This window comes from Pelobates fuscus, chromosome 3 (genome assembly GCF_036172605.1).
Source record: "Pelobates fuscus isolate aPelFus1 chromosome 3, aPelFus1.pri, whole genome shotgun sequence".
In the NCBI taxonomy this organism is placed as follows: domain Eukaryota; kingdom Metazoa; phylum Chordata; class Amphibia; order Anura; family Pelobatidae; genus Pelobates; species Pelobates fuscus.
The window spans coordinates 165,309,982-165,327,258 of record NC_086319.1 but is presented as its reverse complement, the minus strand read 5'-3'; the positions used below and the strand labels follow the sequence as shown (position 1 = coordinate 165,327,258).

The 17,277-nt window shown below is 41.6% G+C and overlaps 1 protein-coding gene across 1 annotated transcript in view; it reads right to left on the bottom strand.

Annotated features, from left to right (window-relative positions):
* Positions 1-3,875: 3,875 nt before the first annotated feature.
* The window catches only part of LOC134601684 (zinc finger CCCH-type antiviral protein 1-like), a 137,470-nt gene continuing 124,068 nt past the window's right edge, over positions 3,876-17,277 (bottom strand). The window contains exons 13-14 of the mRNA XM_063446198.1: positions 6,534-6,685; positions 3,876-5,891 (exon numbers count right to left, since the gene is read on the bottom strand). Coding sequence (XP_063302268.1) covers positions 5,602-5,891; positions 6,534-6,685 — 442 coding nt within the window. The 3' untranslated portion in view covers positions 3,876-5,601. The remainder of the gene's footprint in view (positions 5,892-6,533; positions 6,686-17,277) is intronic.

The window sequence follows — 17,277 nt, the reverse complement described above, 5'->3', positions numbered from 1 at the left end:
AAGGTGTGGTAAGCGGAGGACATATTTCAGGACATTTTTGATGGAACACTATAAGAATACAAATGAGTAATCCTAACGCTATAGTGCCCTGGTCACCATTAAGATGGGCGAGGTTCTGCATCCAGGGTTAAAAGGGTAGTTTTACTTACCTTTTATCCCTTGGAGCATTGGTCTTCAGTGTGCAGCTCAGCCTCTTTGGCTAAGATCATCAAGATTAATGATCTTAGCGAATCCAATGCTTTCCCATAAGAAGCTTTGAGAGGCTAGTGCGCATGTGCGACAAAACTCTGTGCTGCCCCAATCAGATGATTTCATTGTTTTTAGCTAATAAAATGTGAGCAGAATATTGCTTTGCTGTAGAGGAATTTAGATAGATTGGGGGACTGAGCACTCAAATGGCAGATTCAATTTAATGTAGAAAAATGCAATGTTATGCACTTCAGGTTATAGAAGGCACACACAACTTAAACCCTAATGGTAGTGAATTAGGGATAACAACACATAAATAGAATTTGGGAATTTTTATAGACAACAAACTAGGCAACAATGTGCAACGTCAATCAGCAGTTGCAAAGGTCAGTAAGGTATTTACTTAAGTTTAAAGTGTTAAAATTAGTTTTTTGCATTTTTCACATACAGACAAATATAAACGCGGACCGGATAGGAGCTCGGCCACGCTACAGGGAAGGGGAGGTGAGGGAAGGAGTAATAGAATGGGATGGGGGGGGGGCGAGTAAGAAGAACAGGGGGGGGGGAGTAAGAAGAACAGGGGGGCGAGTAAGAAGAACAGGGGAGGGGAGTAAAAAGAACAAGAGGAGGAGTAAGAAGAACGGGGGGAGTTAGAAGAACACAGGGAGGAGGGGGTAAGAAGAACACAGGGAGGAGGGGGGAAGTAAGATGAACACAGGGGGGTGGAGAGTAAGGGTGAGGAGAAGGGGAGATGAGGAGAACACGGGGGGACTGAGAAGAACACAGGGAGGGCGGGTGGTGAGGAGAACACAGGGAGGGGGGAGGCGTGGAGGACACAGGGAGGAGGGGGGGTAAGAAGAACAGAGGAAGGCGGGTGAGGAGAAGGGGAGATTGTCACGTATTCATCCGCTTATAAATTGGTGGAATGGACAGGGGTAAGTAAGTGACTGGATCATAAGTCAGTTCGATTTGTGTGAGTTCTAGTAGAACTGTTCTTATGGCTTCCCAGAAGGGTTAGATTCGCGGGCATTGCCACCATATGTGCAGTATGGTTCCTATATTTGAGTTGCATCTCCAGCAGGTCGGGAGGCTAAAGGGAAATAATGTCTGAAGTCTCACTGGTACTAAGTACCACCAGTATTTAATTTCATGTGTTGTTCCAAGAGTGTTGCAGATTTGATGTCTTTTTGGGGAGACAACTATGTCTTCCCACTGTTGTTGTGTAATCTCATCTTTGAGTTTGTGTAATCACTGTTTCGCAGCTGTGGCTTCTGGTAGTGGTGTGTAATCTAAAAGTAAACAGTAGCACATGGAGATTGGCTTAAATGATGCAGGTAAACATTTGTTGATACATATATTCTCCCAGATAGTGAGGGTGTTCGTGTCCGTTTGTTGTTGTAGGGGGCCTTGAGGTTGGTTTTTATGCAAAAAGAATTGCAATTGTCTGTATGAGAATTGTGAGGTTTGTGGAATACCGTGTGTTGTCCAGGCAGTGGTAAAGTCTTTGAGCTGTGTTCGTGCGTAGACGCGGGTCAGGTGTGTGAGGCCGTTCTCCTGCCAATGTTTGGCGTGGAAGTTGGGGATGCAATATGTAAAGGCCCATGTGGGAGTAGCCTGGTAAATTCGAGAGCAGCAATATGTAAGGGCCCATATGGAAGTAGCCTGGGAAATTCGAGAACCATTGCTCAATTTAGGTCTGTGCAAGTCCCAGACTTGCAGTAACAGGGATATCTGGGCTGGTATATTTTTCATGGGGGGCCTAAGCGGTTTAGGTAGCCATAGTATGTGGGGGATTTCATATGTCTCCATCAATCGTCTTTCCAATGTCACCCATTGTGGGGGGGGGGGGGGAGCTTGTCTAGAAAGTGTGGCAATGCAGATGCTAGGATGGATGCATGGTAGTAGGTGCGAACATCTGGGACTGCTATGCCACCCGCCCTCAGGAGTTTCAATGATTCTCAGGGTCTCACCCCTGCCCAAATAAATTTGGTTATGTCCTTCTGGACCGTTTTAAAATAGGATTGCGGCATACGAAGTGGTAGGGTTCTGAAGATGTACTGTAACCTTGGGAGTATGGACATCTTAATTGCCACTATACTTTCAGTCCATGTAAGGAAGAGGGGGCTCCATTTAGTTAAGATTTGTTTATATTCGGTCCACACTCTGATATAGTCCCCTGTAATTAGGTCAGTGGCTCTCCTGGTGAACAGGAGTCCCAAGTCCCATGCTCTGAATGGAATAGGGTAATACCCCCACCCCTGGAGGATCAATTGGGCTCTCAAATCTGTATACAGCATCCTAATGCCCTCTAAAAAATATCATTGCTCAGCAACTCAAATAAGTATAGCCATTACACTCTGTCGAACGCCTTCTCTGCATCCAGAGAGAGGAGCAAAGAATGCGTCCGAGAAGCTTCCATGCTCCACACCAGATCCACTACTCTTTGTGTATTCTCATATAACTGGCACTCTGGGATAATACCCACCTGGCTTTTGGTACTTATTCAAATGTGCTTTCGTCTGTCTTGCAGTGAGGAGAGACTTCTGTCTGACCAGTCTGCCATAAAGTTCAGATAGGTGGAGTTCTACAGTGATGGTTGTCCTTCCGCAAGTTTCTCCCATCTCTACACAATGTCTCTGGAGTCCACCCAGAGTCGCCATCGTGTTCTTGGTCTCATCTCGCCTTCTCCACTGACTGGCCAGGCGGGCAGCTCTAGGAAGAGCTAGAATTATGGAGGCCACTGTGGTCTTAGGAAGCTTGGATGCAGCTAATTTATTTCACCATCCGCAGATCTGTGCCTCCAAATTATGTCCTATCTAATGAATTTGCCACTAGAGGACTCCAATCAAAGTGTAAAAATATCTCAAAGATGATCCAGAGATGTCATTATGAGTGTAGATTCATTTAACAATTGTAGCATGAGTTTGCATGTGTTTTTGCGATAGTTGCCCAAAGTTGGTTCATTTCTAACTGTTATTTTAAATTAAAAACAAGATCAGCAGCGTACAAACTGGCGCTCTGTGTCATTTTCTGTATCCAGCAAGAAATAAAAAGAGTCATACAAATAAAAATCTCAAATTAGATAAGTTTGTTCCTTTTTTGGTCTATCAACCTCACTGAGAAATAAAGTGTCATTCAGATTTTAATTGTATTTATTTTTAATAAATATTTTAAAACAGTAAAATAAGGTTACATAACAGTCCAAGTCAGTGCTTGTAAACCGCGGATACATAGAGTAGTAATAACCTTTTTAATAAACTTTTTTTCACAGAAGAAACAAGGACGAAAGAGAGGAAAGAAAAACAAAGTAGAAAGGCAGTGGTGAGAAAAAAAAGAACAAGGTCACTTGATGGATGAGACACCAGGGGTGCATCATGGTATATGCAGTTATACGAAGGCTGAAGACAGGTATACATGATCCACATGCTCTAGATGTTCAACAATATTCGTTTAGTATTCATTAAAGGGACACTATAGTCACCCAGACCACTTCAGCTCAATGAAGTGGTCTGGGTGCCAGGTTTTAACCCTTCAGATGCAAACATAGCAGTTTCAGAGAAACTGCTATGTTTACATTTGGGGTTAAGCCAGCCTCTAGTGGCTGTCTTCCGGACAGCCACTAGAGGCGCATTTGCTACGCTGGAGGCATATTATGCTTCCATCGCGCAGAGCGTCCATAGGAAAGCATTGAAAAATGCTTTCCTATGGACACTTTGAATGCGCTCGCGGCATGCGCATTCGGCTCCGCTGACGTCGGGGGGGAGGAGAGGTCACCAGCGCTGAGGGAGCCCGGTGCTGGAATAAGGTAAATGGCTGAAAGGGGTTTTAACCCCTTCAGCGCCACGGGAGGGGGACCCTGAGGGTGGGGGCTCCCTCAGGGCACTATAGTGTCAGAAAAAACGCTTTGTTTTTCGACACTATAGTGATACTTTAATTATAGCAAACCTTCTACATATAACTAATTTTGTGTGGGGCCACAGGAAGAGAAAGGTCCATCCCTTATCAGTTTTGCTACAAAAAGTATCAAAGCTGTATATATTCTGTATAGCCAGCATAATTGGTGTTTAGAGACACATGTATTGTAACTTTTGCCATTCTGTACAGCCAGTAGTCTTGGAGGGATGTCAGTGCAGTCTTTAAGCAGTTGGAAAACTGGTGTACACAGATCACTGAATATGAAAATACATTCAGCTAAGGTAGGCAGCGCTTGCAGGTTCATCCTTACTGAATTAGATCATCAGTGAGACCCTACAGTAATGTCTCTGGGCTTAACCCCTATATTGAAAATAGAAGCAAAAAATTCAAAACGCTCTCACGCAAAATAGTTTTTGAGCGTGAGCGTTTAGCTGGAGACATAGCAATTAACAATGTTAAATATGCACTTAACCAAATAGTAAAGAGAGCAGGTGTTTATTATCAAAGCCTGTTGGCTAAACCTCTGACTGATATATGGAAACCATTATAGTAGTACAATTTCAATATCTGGCTTTATTAATTTATTTGCCAATGTAAGGAGATTACCTATATATCAGGGTACCATATTAAGTAGTGCAAATTATCGCACTGTTAAGATGCAAGTTAGGTGAGATGGTTTGGTATGTTAATTACCAGAATAATGTGGATATCAGTCTCTTATATAGGTCTAGCCAACAGGCTTTGATAATAAACACCTGCTCTCTTTACGATTTGGTTAAGTGCATTTTTAACATTGTTAACTGTTTCTCCAGCTAAACGGTTAGGCTCAAAAACTATTTTACGTGAGAGTGTTTTAAATTTGTCGTTTCTATGTACACAGATCACTGACTTCTGAACAAGTCCTCCATATGTGATATTGTGTTCTTATGAGCCACAAAGGAGGAGGATAGAGTCAGCATATAAGCCATAAGACCTGTGTCATATATAGAGTTATTTGTATTTCCCTATAGGAAAGCATAATGCTTTCCTATGGGGAGGTCTAATGCGCGCGTGACCATTGCCGCGCATGCGCGTTAGGTCTCCCCCGCTGGCTGACGTTGGCAGGGGAGGAGCATGGGCGGAGCCTGACCCAGTGCTGAGAGACATCCGCGCTGGATTCAGGTAAGTGGCTGAAGGGGTTTTAACCCCTTTAGCGACATGGGATGGGGGCGGGAGGGCACTCCAGGATTCTCTAGTTTCAGGGAAACGGGTTTGTTTTCCTGGCACTGGAGAATCCCATGGTGGCAACAATAGCCAATTTTTTGAGGAGAGCATGGTTTAGATACTATGTTCATAATTTCTATAGAACATCACAATTTATCCATAAACAGTTTAACTTCTTTAGGGAAAGCGGGAAATATATTTAAAGTATTTAAATAATGTTGCAGTATTTATTCTCCTGATAGTTTTGCTTCATACAGTTGTTCCATTAGGTCAGACATTGACACATGGTCAAGTTTAGCTAATGCAGCAGGACTTCTTCTCCTCCTCTTTATACTCTATAAGGTATTCTGGATAAATCTGATGTTTTTCAAACACCACGTAGATGGTCGGTTGGTATGTGTCGTCCACACAGCTGTCATAAAAGTGGGTCATGCTCCCAGATTTGGATGGTGGTCGTCTTAGAGTAGAATTCCCAGTGATATAATCTCCTATTAGCACACGAGCCACAAACATTGTTCTTTTACCATCACTGGCTTTTGGTGAATAGTTATGAGAGTAAGAGGCATCTCTTGCAAAGTAACTTCCTGTAGGGTAAAAAGCGAGAGCAGTATTATAAATAGATCTGGCAATCATGCAAATACTACTACAACTTGCTGACCATCCGAGCAAGAATGTATATATATATATATATATATATATATATATATATTCCAAATGCAGAGCTAATGTATTCTAGACCATGGGAAGCCAATACAAAGACTTACATAGGTCCATCTGGTTCTCTTACTTACTTTATTGTTTAATGGAGCCCTCCAAGCACCATAACTACTACAGGAGTACCATGATGCCTCGACCATTTTAAGTAGTCAACCGTTTTAGAATGGTTTGCCTTCTTACCTGAGGTCCAGCAGATGCAGCTCCCTGCCTCCACTACTTCCAATAGAGAGCCAAAAGCTTTCTGATCGAGCTAAGCCCAGCAACTGACACTGTGTGCCAGAGCTTAGCTCAGTAGAACCAAAGGAAGATTCTGCTTACCAGCTTTTGGCTTTCATTCAGAATTAATGGGATGGAGAGCAGATCTAGCAGACACCAGGTAAGAAGTGAAACCTTTCTACAATGGTGGACTACTTACACTGAAAGCTCGCTGTTGTGATTATGGTGGTTGGAGTGTATCTTTAATAAAGTATTCCAAACCATTTCATCATGCTACAGACCTCAACACTTACCTTGTCCATACAGGGTACCATGAGTCCCACAGATTCGCCAGTCAAAGTTCGCATGACAGATGGGTGTAATGAAGGTACGGTCGGTCCCATGAAACAGCCTTTTCTCATTCACTTCTGCCCCTTTATTTGCCTTCTTCATCTGATCCTTCTTCCTATAAACAATATAGATTCTGAGTCTAAACGGATACTATGGCAATACACACTGGTACTACATACAGTGCTAATCAAAATTATTCAACCCCCACTGAAAAGCAGGCTTACAGACTTTCAGCTGTTTGCAATGAACACAACAACAATAACTCAAAACAACAAATTGTGATTAGTGATTAGCCCAAATTCAATTGAAAATGCAACTTAAAATGACTTCTCCAGTCTCAAAATTATTTAACCCTGAGGCATTGGCTGACATGGACATGCCACTCTAATCACCCACATGCCTCAAGGACACAGTTCTCTATGTCACAACCGGCACCAGGGTACTCTACTAGGCCCTTCTACACCCATGCGGCAATTTTATTTTATGTTATAACTTAAGTTTTCTTTGACTCATTAGTCGCCTACCTACTGCTGTGCAGTGGCGTCTCTAGGATTCATTTTTAGGGGGGGCACATGGTGGGCCAGGGACAAAAGTAGGGGGGCACATTTAACCCTGCCCTCACTGCAGTTTGACCCCGCCCCTGCTGCATGTTAAGCCCCGCCCCCAACACAATGTGTTATTTTTAAATAATCCCTGGTGGAGAATTCATTATTTTCCACCAAGGATTATTAAAAACCAAACACATTTCCCTTGATACAGTCCATACACATACACAGACTGCTGAGTCCTTACACACACAGAGAGACAGACTACTGACCATACTCACACACAGACTGCCGAGTCCACACACACACACAGATTGCTGAGTCCATACACACATACAGACTGCCGAGTCCATACACACACACAGACTGACGAGTCCATTCACACACACAGACTGCCGAGTCCATACACACATACACACTGCCGAGTCCATTCACACACACAGACTGCCGAGTCCATACACACATACACACTGCCGAGTCCATACAAACATACACACTGCTGAGTCCATACACACTGCTGAGTCCATACACACACACACACACTGCTGAGTCCACACACACAGACTGCTGAGTCCATACACACACAGACTGCTGAGTCCATACACACTGCTGAGTCCATACACACACACAGACTGCCGAGTCCATACACATACACAGACTGCCGAGTCCATACACACATACAGACTGCCGAGTCCATACACACATACAGACTGCTGAGTCCATACACACATACAGACTGCTGAGTTCATACATACATACAGACTGCTGAGTTCATACACACATACAGTCTGCTGAGTCCATACACACATATAGACTGCCGAGTCCATACACATACACAGACTGCCGAGTCCATACACATACACAGACTGCCGAGTCCATACACACATACAGACTGCCGAGTCCATACACACATACAGACTGCTGAGTCCATACACACTGCTGAGTCCATACACACATACAGACTGCTGAGTCCATACACACATACAGACTGCTGAGTCCATACACATACAGACTGCTGAGACCATACACACAGACTGCTGAGTCCATACACACACACAGACTGCCGAGTCCATACACACATACAGACTGCTGAGTCCATACACACTGCTGAGTCCATACACACATACAGACTGCTGAGTCCATACACACATACAGACTGCTGAGTCCATACACATACAGACTGCTGAGACCATACACACAGACTGCTGAGTCCATACACACACACAGACTGCCGAGTCCATACACACACAGACTGCCAAGTCCATACACACACAGACTGCCGAGTCCAGACACACACAGACTGCCGAGTCCAGACACACACAGACTGCCGAGTCCAGACACACACAGACTGCCTATTCCAGACACACACAGACTGCGAGTCCATACACACTGCCGAGTCCATACACACATACAGACTGCAGAGTTCATACACACATAGTGTAACGAGTATATACCCCTACACGCAGGATCCAGCCTAACAGAAGACAGTACAGAGGAGAGATACGTCTACCGGACCTTAGAGTGGCCGGACTCGACGTAAAAGGATAAGACAGAGTCAGGAACGATCCGAGGTCAAGGGCACAAAGAGACAGCGTAAACGAAAACTAGCCGGGGACTGGTACACAGGAATCAGCAAGCCGGCAAACAGTACAGAATAGGATAAAGCGAAAACGAAGTCAGAATACAAAGCCAAGGTCAAATACGGAGAAACACAACTGAACACAACAAGCACTAAAGGGAACTGTAGCAGAAACCACGATAGGGCAAGGAACTAAGGGAAAAGGGTAAGTATAAGTAGCCTTCAAACTAATGTGATTGGCTCCTGTCACTTCCACTCCCCCAACAGGTAAGTGTATGGGGTGATTGGCATGACAGGAGCCAATGGGAGCCTTTTTGCAATTTAGGCTCCCACTGTCTCTTTAAGAGCGCGCCCGAGATTCGCGGCGCGCTCTTAGCTGCAGGCGGGACACGTGACCGCTTCTCGCGGTCACTGCCCGCCTTCCTGTCTGAACAGTCGGCTCGTGCAGCCGCAGGACCGCGCGCGGCTTGAAGAGAGGACCGCGTCCGGCCCCCGGATAAGGTAAGTACCGCTACACATAGAGACTGCAGAGTTCATACACACAGACAGACTGACAGACTGCTGAGTACATACACACATACAGAGTCCATACACACACACAGACTGTTGAGTCCATACACACATACAGACTGCTGAGTCCATACACACTGCTGAGTACATACACACATACAGAGTCCATACACACACACAGACTGCTGAGTCCATACACACATACAGACTGCTGAGTCCATACACATAGTCTGCTGAGACCATACACACACACACTTCTGAGTCCATACACACACACACTTCTGAGTCCATACACACACACAGACTGCCGAGTCCATACACACACAGACTGCCAAGTCCATACACACACAGACTGCCGAGTCCAGACACACACAGACTGCCGAGTCCAGACACACACAGACTGCTGAGTCCATACACACTGCCGAGTCCATACACACATACAGACTGCCGAGTCCATACACACATACAGACTGCAGAGTTCATACACACATAGAGACTGCAGAGTTCATACACACAGACAGACTGCTGAGTACATACACACATACAGAGTCCATACACACACACAGACTGTCGAGTCCAGACACACACAGACTGACGAGTCCATACACACATACAGACTGCAGAGTTCATACACACATACAGACTGCAGAGTTCATACACACATACAGAGTCCATACACACACACACACACGCTTCCTCACTAGCAGACAGACACACACACACACAAGCACATTAAGCCTACCTGTCACTGGAGCCTGATGCTGGGAGTCAGGCAGCCATCTTCTATCCTTTCCAGCAGCAGCATGGGCTGCTGCTTAACGGCAGGGGGCGGGGCTTATGTGCGGGAGGCGGGGCTTTGTTTGGGGGCTGAAAACACCCAGCACCGTTCCAGCTGCTCTGCCCTGCATTCCCTTGGGCTGTAACAGACTGTTACAGCCCAAGGGAATAGAATGTAAGGACATGGCCAGCAAGTTGCTGGCATTTGGGGGGGCTCAAGGGGGGGCACAGCATGATGTAGGGGGGCCATGGCCCCATCTGCCCCCCCCCCCCTAGTGACGCCACTGCTGCTGTGTACACTTTACACTACATTGAAGCACTCCAAGGGTTAATCTCATTAGCAACATTATACAGGCTCACCTAAACAGTCTCCCCCAAAACACATCCATTATACACACACACCTCGCTTACAATCCAGCATGCTTAACCCCTTCAGGACGGAGTCAATAGTGCACGTTCTGATCAAAACAAAACGTAAACAAAAACTGGAATTTGCGCTATATGTCTGTTCAACCGTAATTCACCTCTTTCATATTAAATGCACCCACACTTATTATATATCATTTTGTTCAGGAGAAACAGGGCTTTCATTTCATATAAAATATTTATATATGAAACAATTTATTATGAATAAAATAAAAAAAAACTGTAAGAAATTAGAATTTTTTTTTTTAATTTGTAGTTCCGCCTCACATTTTAGCTGTAAATGTCATAATACTGTTAGGTTTTACTGCAACAAAATGCACATATTTGTAATCAGCGATGTCTCACGAGTACAACAGTACCCCCCATTAACAGGTTTTATGGTGTTTTGGAAAGTTACAGGGTCAAATATAGAACGTTCCATTTTCAAATTGAAATTTGCCAGATTAGTAATGTTACCTTTGAGACGGTGTGGTAGCCCAGGAATGAGAATTACCCCCATAATGGCATACCATTTGAAAAAGTAGACAACCCAAGGTATTGAACGTGGGGTATGTTTAGTCTTTTTTAGTAGCCACTTAGTCACAAACACTGGCCAAAGTTAGCGTTCATATTTGTTTCTGTGTGAAAAAAGCAAAAAACTAATATTTGGCCAGTGTTTGTGACTAAGTGGCTACTTAAAATGACTGGACATACCCCATTTGCAATACCTTGGGTTGTCTACTTTTGCAAATGGTATGCCATCATGGGGGTAATTCTTATTCCTGGGCTACCATACGGTCTCAAAGGCAACATAACCAATCTGGCAAATTTCAATGTCAAAAAAATGAAATGCGAGCCTTATATGTGACTCTCTAACTTTCCAAAACACCATAAAACCTGTACATGGGGGGTACTGTTATTCTTGGGAGACTTCACTAAACACAAATATTAGTGTTTTAAAACAGTAAAACATATTACAACAATAATATAGTCCATAAAAGTGCCGTTTGTTTGTAAAAAATGCAAAAAACGTCACTTTTACTTAAAATATCATCGTTGTAATACAATTTACCAGTTTGAAACACTAATATTTGAGTTCAGCGAAGTCTCCCGAGTAAAACAGTACCCCCTATATACAGGTTTTATGGTTTCTTGGAGAGTTACAGGGTCAAATATAGTGCTTGCGAATTAAATTCTCTGCACTTTCTCCCTGTGTTGTCAGGCATGTCAATCAAATTTTAATTAATTAAATGACATAATTATGTTAAAAAATTACTTAAATATACACGTAGAATTTTAATATATATGCATTTATAGGTATTTAAATTCTACGTGTATACTAATGTAATCTTTCATGTAATTATATGTATTTATCTATCTATATATATTTGCGGTTATTTGTATTTTATATATAGATAGATATATATAGAATGTCATTCTAAGTGTATTCTGTTTCCAATATATATATATTAATAACAAAATACAGTTAGAATGAAATTACATATGAATATATAATTTATTTTAAATTTTGTTTCAATATTTTATTTATTTATTTTATTATTTTATTTATTTATTATTGTAATTATACGTATATATATATAATATATATATGTAGATCTATTATATATATAATATATATATACATATTATATATGTAACGTCATTCTAAGTGTATTTTAATACTAATATATATACTAATATTAATATTAAAATACATTACGTATGACGTTACATATATATAATATGTATATATATTATATATATAATATATATACATATATTATATATATATAAATACTTGTATTTTATTTTAACATGTGTATTTAATTTTTTTTTTACACTACCTACCAGCAGGGGGACTCTCTAATATTTTAGACAGTCCCCCTGCTGGCAGATCCATAGCCAGCTATAGGGGGCCATGTGATCGCTCTTTGAGAGCGATCACATGGCCCCCGGGGGCCTCATTTGCCGGAGGGGGGCTGCCTGGGCTCTCAGGCAGACCCCCAGAAGAGGATCGCGGCGGAGGTAAGTATAGCTTACCTCCTGGGGGCTTCAGCCGTTACGGCGTTCTATGCCGCCGCAACGGCTTTAAAGCCCTTTAAAGCCGCGACGGCATAGAACGCCGTAACGGCGTTAAGGGGTTAATGTGTTATAATCTTGTTTACACCACAGGAGAGCCACACATGTTGCTACATATATTAGTCTGTACGGAGCCTGACTTAAATAATATTATTCTCCTGCACCACAAGCATACTCCACATACTTACTAGTTTTCACTGCAGAGACCCATCAACTGTGTTTAGCTTGTTTATATATGACAAATGTGCCAGAACTCATGCCACTATCTGGCCTGTATGCATCTATATATATATACTAACTGTTGTGGCGTTTTGACAAAGCTATGTACCTACTTGCACACAAAAAATAAAAAAAGAAAAAAGAAAGAAATAATAATAATAAAAATATATTCAACCCCTTCATGGCATGCATCCTTAGTACTTAGTAAAGCACCCTTTTGCTGTTATGAACTGCTGCAAATGGGATGCATAGCCAGACACCAGCTTCTGGCAGCATTCCTGTGGAATCTTAGCCCATTGCTCATGAATAATGGCCTCCAGTTCAGTAATATTCCTGGGTTCGCATGATGCAACCACCTTCTTCAAATCCCAACAGAAAAAAACTTTTTCTAACTTTGATCGCCAAAATCTGTTACGCATCTACAACCGCCAAAAAACACCCGTGCTAAATAGTTTCTAAATTTTATCCTGAGTTTAGAAATACCCAATGTTAACATGTTCTTAGCTTTTTTTTTTTTGCAAGTTATAGGGCTATAATTACAAGTAGGACATTGCTATTTCAAAATATTTGTTTTTCAAATTTATCAATAGTGACATAGTAACACTGTTATCTGTCATAAATCTCTGAATCACACCTCACATGTACATATTTTTTTAAAGTAGACAACTCAGGGTATTCAATATGGGGTATGTCCAGTCTTTTTTAGTTGCCACTTAGTCACAAACACTGGCCAAAGTTAGCATTTATATTTGTTTGTGTGTTCAAAATGCAAAAAACTATTTTGAACGCTAACTTTGGCGAGTGTTTGTGACTAAGTGACTACTAAAAAAAGCTGAACATACCCCATTTGCAATACCTTGGGTTGTCTTCTTTTGCAAATGGTAGGCCATCATGGGGGTAATTCTTATTCCTGGGCTACCATATGCTTTTAAAGGCAACATAACCAATCTGGCAAATTTCAATGTGAAAAAAATGAAAATCAAGCCTTATATTTGACCGGGTAACTTAATAAACCCACTATAAAACCTGCACATGGGGGGTACTGTTATACTCGGGAGACGTATGTATAATATGGATATATATATAAATATATTTATTTATTTTGTATTATTTTTATTTATTTATATATACATAGATATATATAATTTATATTTTAAGTGTATATTGATATAAATATATATATATAGTAATATAAAAAATACAGTCAGAATAAAATTACATATATATATATATATATATATAATTCTTTTTAAAAACTTTTTTGTATTATTTTTTACATATTTTTAGTTACTTACTATTTATATTTTTATACTATTTATATTATTATAAAATATAAATAGTAAGTAAATAAAAATATGTAAAAAATAATACAATGTAAAAAATAATACAAAAAAGTTATATATATATATATATATATATATATATATATATATATATATATATATATATATACATATATATATACAAAATGTTCATAGTCTGGCACTCTACCTTTAAGTAGATCCACAGGGGAAAAAAGCCTCGGTGCTGCAAAGCGTAAATATATATCCAGGAAAAGAGTAGAGCACTCCAGAGGACTTGTTTAAAGTAGTTTATTCCGTGAAAAAATCGACGTTTCGACCCTCAGGTCTTTATCAAGATACTAAACAAAGTACAACCGTGACCTTATATACCCTAACAAATTAAAGGGTAATCACTTACCCTGAAAAAGCTGTGCGCCCCAAAGCCATGTGTGCTCGCTGGAATGTGATTGCAGAAACCGCCGTGGCGATCCCGTCGGTGTGTGATTAACTTTCTGTATGCCACTACACTTCTTTATTAGTGCTTTGACACACTTCCATATATGCACATAGCACTTTAGGACCACTCTCCACAGGTTCGTTTATGGATATAATTGTCAGTTCACGTTTTTGTTTAGTTTTATCACGTTCTTTATACACACTCACTTTACACTCTGCTCTCCTTTTGTCCCTTTCCCTATTCTTACATACACTTTAGCATACCCAGCTTTCACTTCCTTGCACTTGCCCTTTGTGGCCAGTATCCTCTATATTACTTATTCCATGTGTACTATACATACATATTATGCTGTTCTGCACTGGGTCTATTAACTGCAGGATCACTATTTTATGCATACAATACATGTCCATTTCAGTACTCGGTTTCACCATCAAATTTATTCTATTCCCATATCTCTTTAATTCTCATAATGTTCGTAACTTCACACATATCACGTAAATCTGTCCACACTTGGTTCCCTTGGTTACCTAGACGTATGATCACGGTTTTTGTCCTGTCGCACTATTGGTGACGTCATCACACACCGACGGGATCGCCACGGCGGTTTCTGCAATCACATTCCAGCGAGCACACATGGCTTTGGGGCGCACAGCTTTTTCAGGGTAAGTGATTACCCTTTAATTTGTTGGGGTATATAAGGTCACGGTTGTACTTTGTTTAGTATCTTGATAAAGACCTGAGGGTCGAAATGTCGATTTTTTCACGGAATAAACTACTTTAAACAAGTCCTCTGGAGTGCTCTACTCTTTTCCTGGATATATATTTACGCTTTGCAGCACCGAGGCTTTTTTCCCATGTGGATCTACTTAAAGGTAGAGTGCCAGACTCTGAACATTTTGTTTATATTTTCAAAGTGTATGGCGATACACTATCTGTGCACCTCCATAGGAACAGTACTAGAGTTCCACAATTGATGTATTTTTTGTGAGGTATACACTGCCTGGATTAAGTGTTTTCACACTCTTAGCCTTTGTTAAAGGAATATGGAAGATTTTTTGTTAAGGGCTGGAGCCCTATCCGAAATAGCAGAAACTCTGCAAATGAATGAACGGGATGCAGATAAAATACTATGGCCTAACACCACGACAGAATTGACACATACAGATTCTATCAGAGATCTATATAATGATTTGACCAAGTTAAAAAGACGGGAGACAGACTTGGACCTACATGGCATTTTTATTTCCGATTATTATCGGGCCAAACGTATCCCCAGAGGGTTCAGAGTCCGTAATTCCCCCACGATTGGACGCCAGAATCCCGAATTTTGTAAAAAAAATGGGTCGGGATCTCGAACAAATGTTCATTAGATTGGATGTTGATAGTAGTGGAGGAAGTGAGAAGTGAACTAATCTTCACCAAGGACTCCATCAACAAATTCGAGACACTACATACATCTACGTTGACAGCTGCGACCTCTACCCAATACATGGTTAAATTACAAGATGAGATCATGAGATACAGGAACGATCTAATCAGATTTAAAAAACAAAAATTGGAACGGGTAAATTTTGACTACACCCATCACCAGGTTTACCACTGGCTGTGTGGAGAGCGACGCAAACCTAATTTTGCCAGATATAAACAGAAGGTTCGCAAACCACAATTTTTGTCAATTGACACCAGCTCTGCTGAGTCCACATCTGAAACCGAGGGAGCGGGAGCATCCCAGGACACTTCAGAGATGCCATCTAGGAAATCCACACGACCGCCTTTTTTTCCCCAGGACCAACATTCCAACGACCCTCCGGGATTCAATACAAGAGGGCGCAAAGATCTAAGAAACCCAAAGTCACTAGACGAGGACAGGGGGGCAAGATATGTCGGCACACGGCCAAGAATACCGAACAGGAAGATTTAACGCCCATTTTTAATCTATCCTCCAAGACTCTCAACTCTGAACATATCAAAGTCCTGTCGGAAGGCCTCACTTTTGTTCCAACTCCAAAAGTTGACGTGTTCAAAACTGACATAGATTTATACAAGATGGAACGCACTTTGAATTTACAAGCATTAGTACATAATTCGTACTCGCAGTCTAAAAATCACCTCCGCCTAAAAAGCACATGGGAACCGAAAACGGCCCATTCCTCTATCAAATTCTTCTCCAGTCTATTAAAGAATGATGTACATCAAATTATTTCAAATCCTAAGCCTGTTCCACATAACCTAACAATGAAGGAACATAAGGCACTTGAGGATCTTGCTGATGATAAAAACATTATCATCAGACCTGCCGACAAAGGCGGAGCAATTGTCATACAGAATTACGTATCTTACCGTATGGAAATTCTCAGGCAATTATCTGACACGACTACGTATAAGAAAATTGCGTTTGACCCCACAAAGACCATCACACAAAAATTACAAGCCCTGGTCAACAGGGGCGCCACGGCTGGTTGGCTTGACGATCAAACTGCTAACTATTTGATTGATTTACACCCTAAAATTCCTTTATTGTACACCTTACCGAAGGTACACAAAGATGCTCGAAACCCCCCTGGACGCCCCATCGTCTCCGCTAAACGCGGAATATTGGAACCGTTGGCCAAATTTATCGACCATCATTGCAAAATGTCCACGCTATCAATACCCACGTGCCTCAAGGATACACAGGATCTTCTCGCCCACCTCAAACAAGTCATCCTCCCGGAAGGCCCCATCACTTTGGCAACGGTAGATGTGAAAAATCTATATACAATCATACCCCATACCGATGGGATAGAAGCTATGAGACAGGTCCTCATTCAGTCTGACCTATATACGGGACCTCCTATCGAGTTTCTCCTTGAA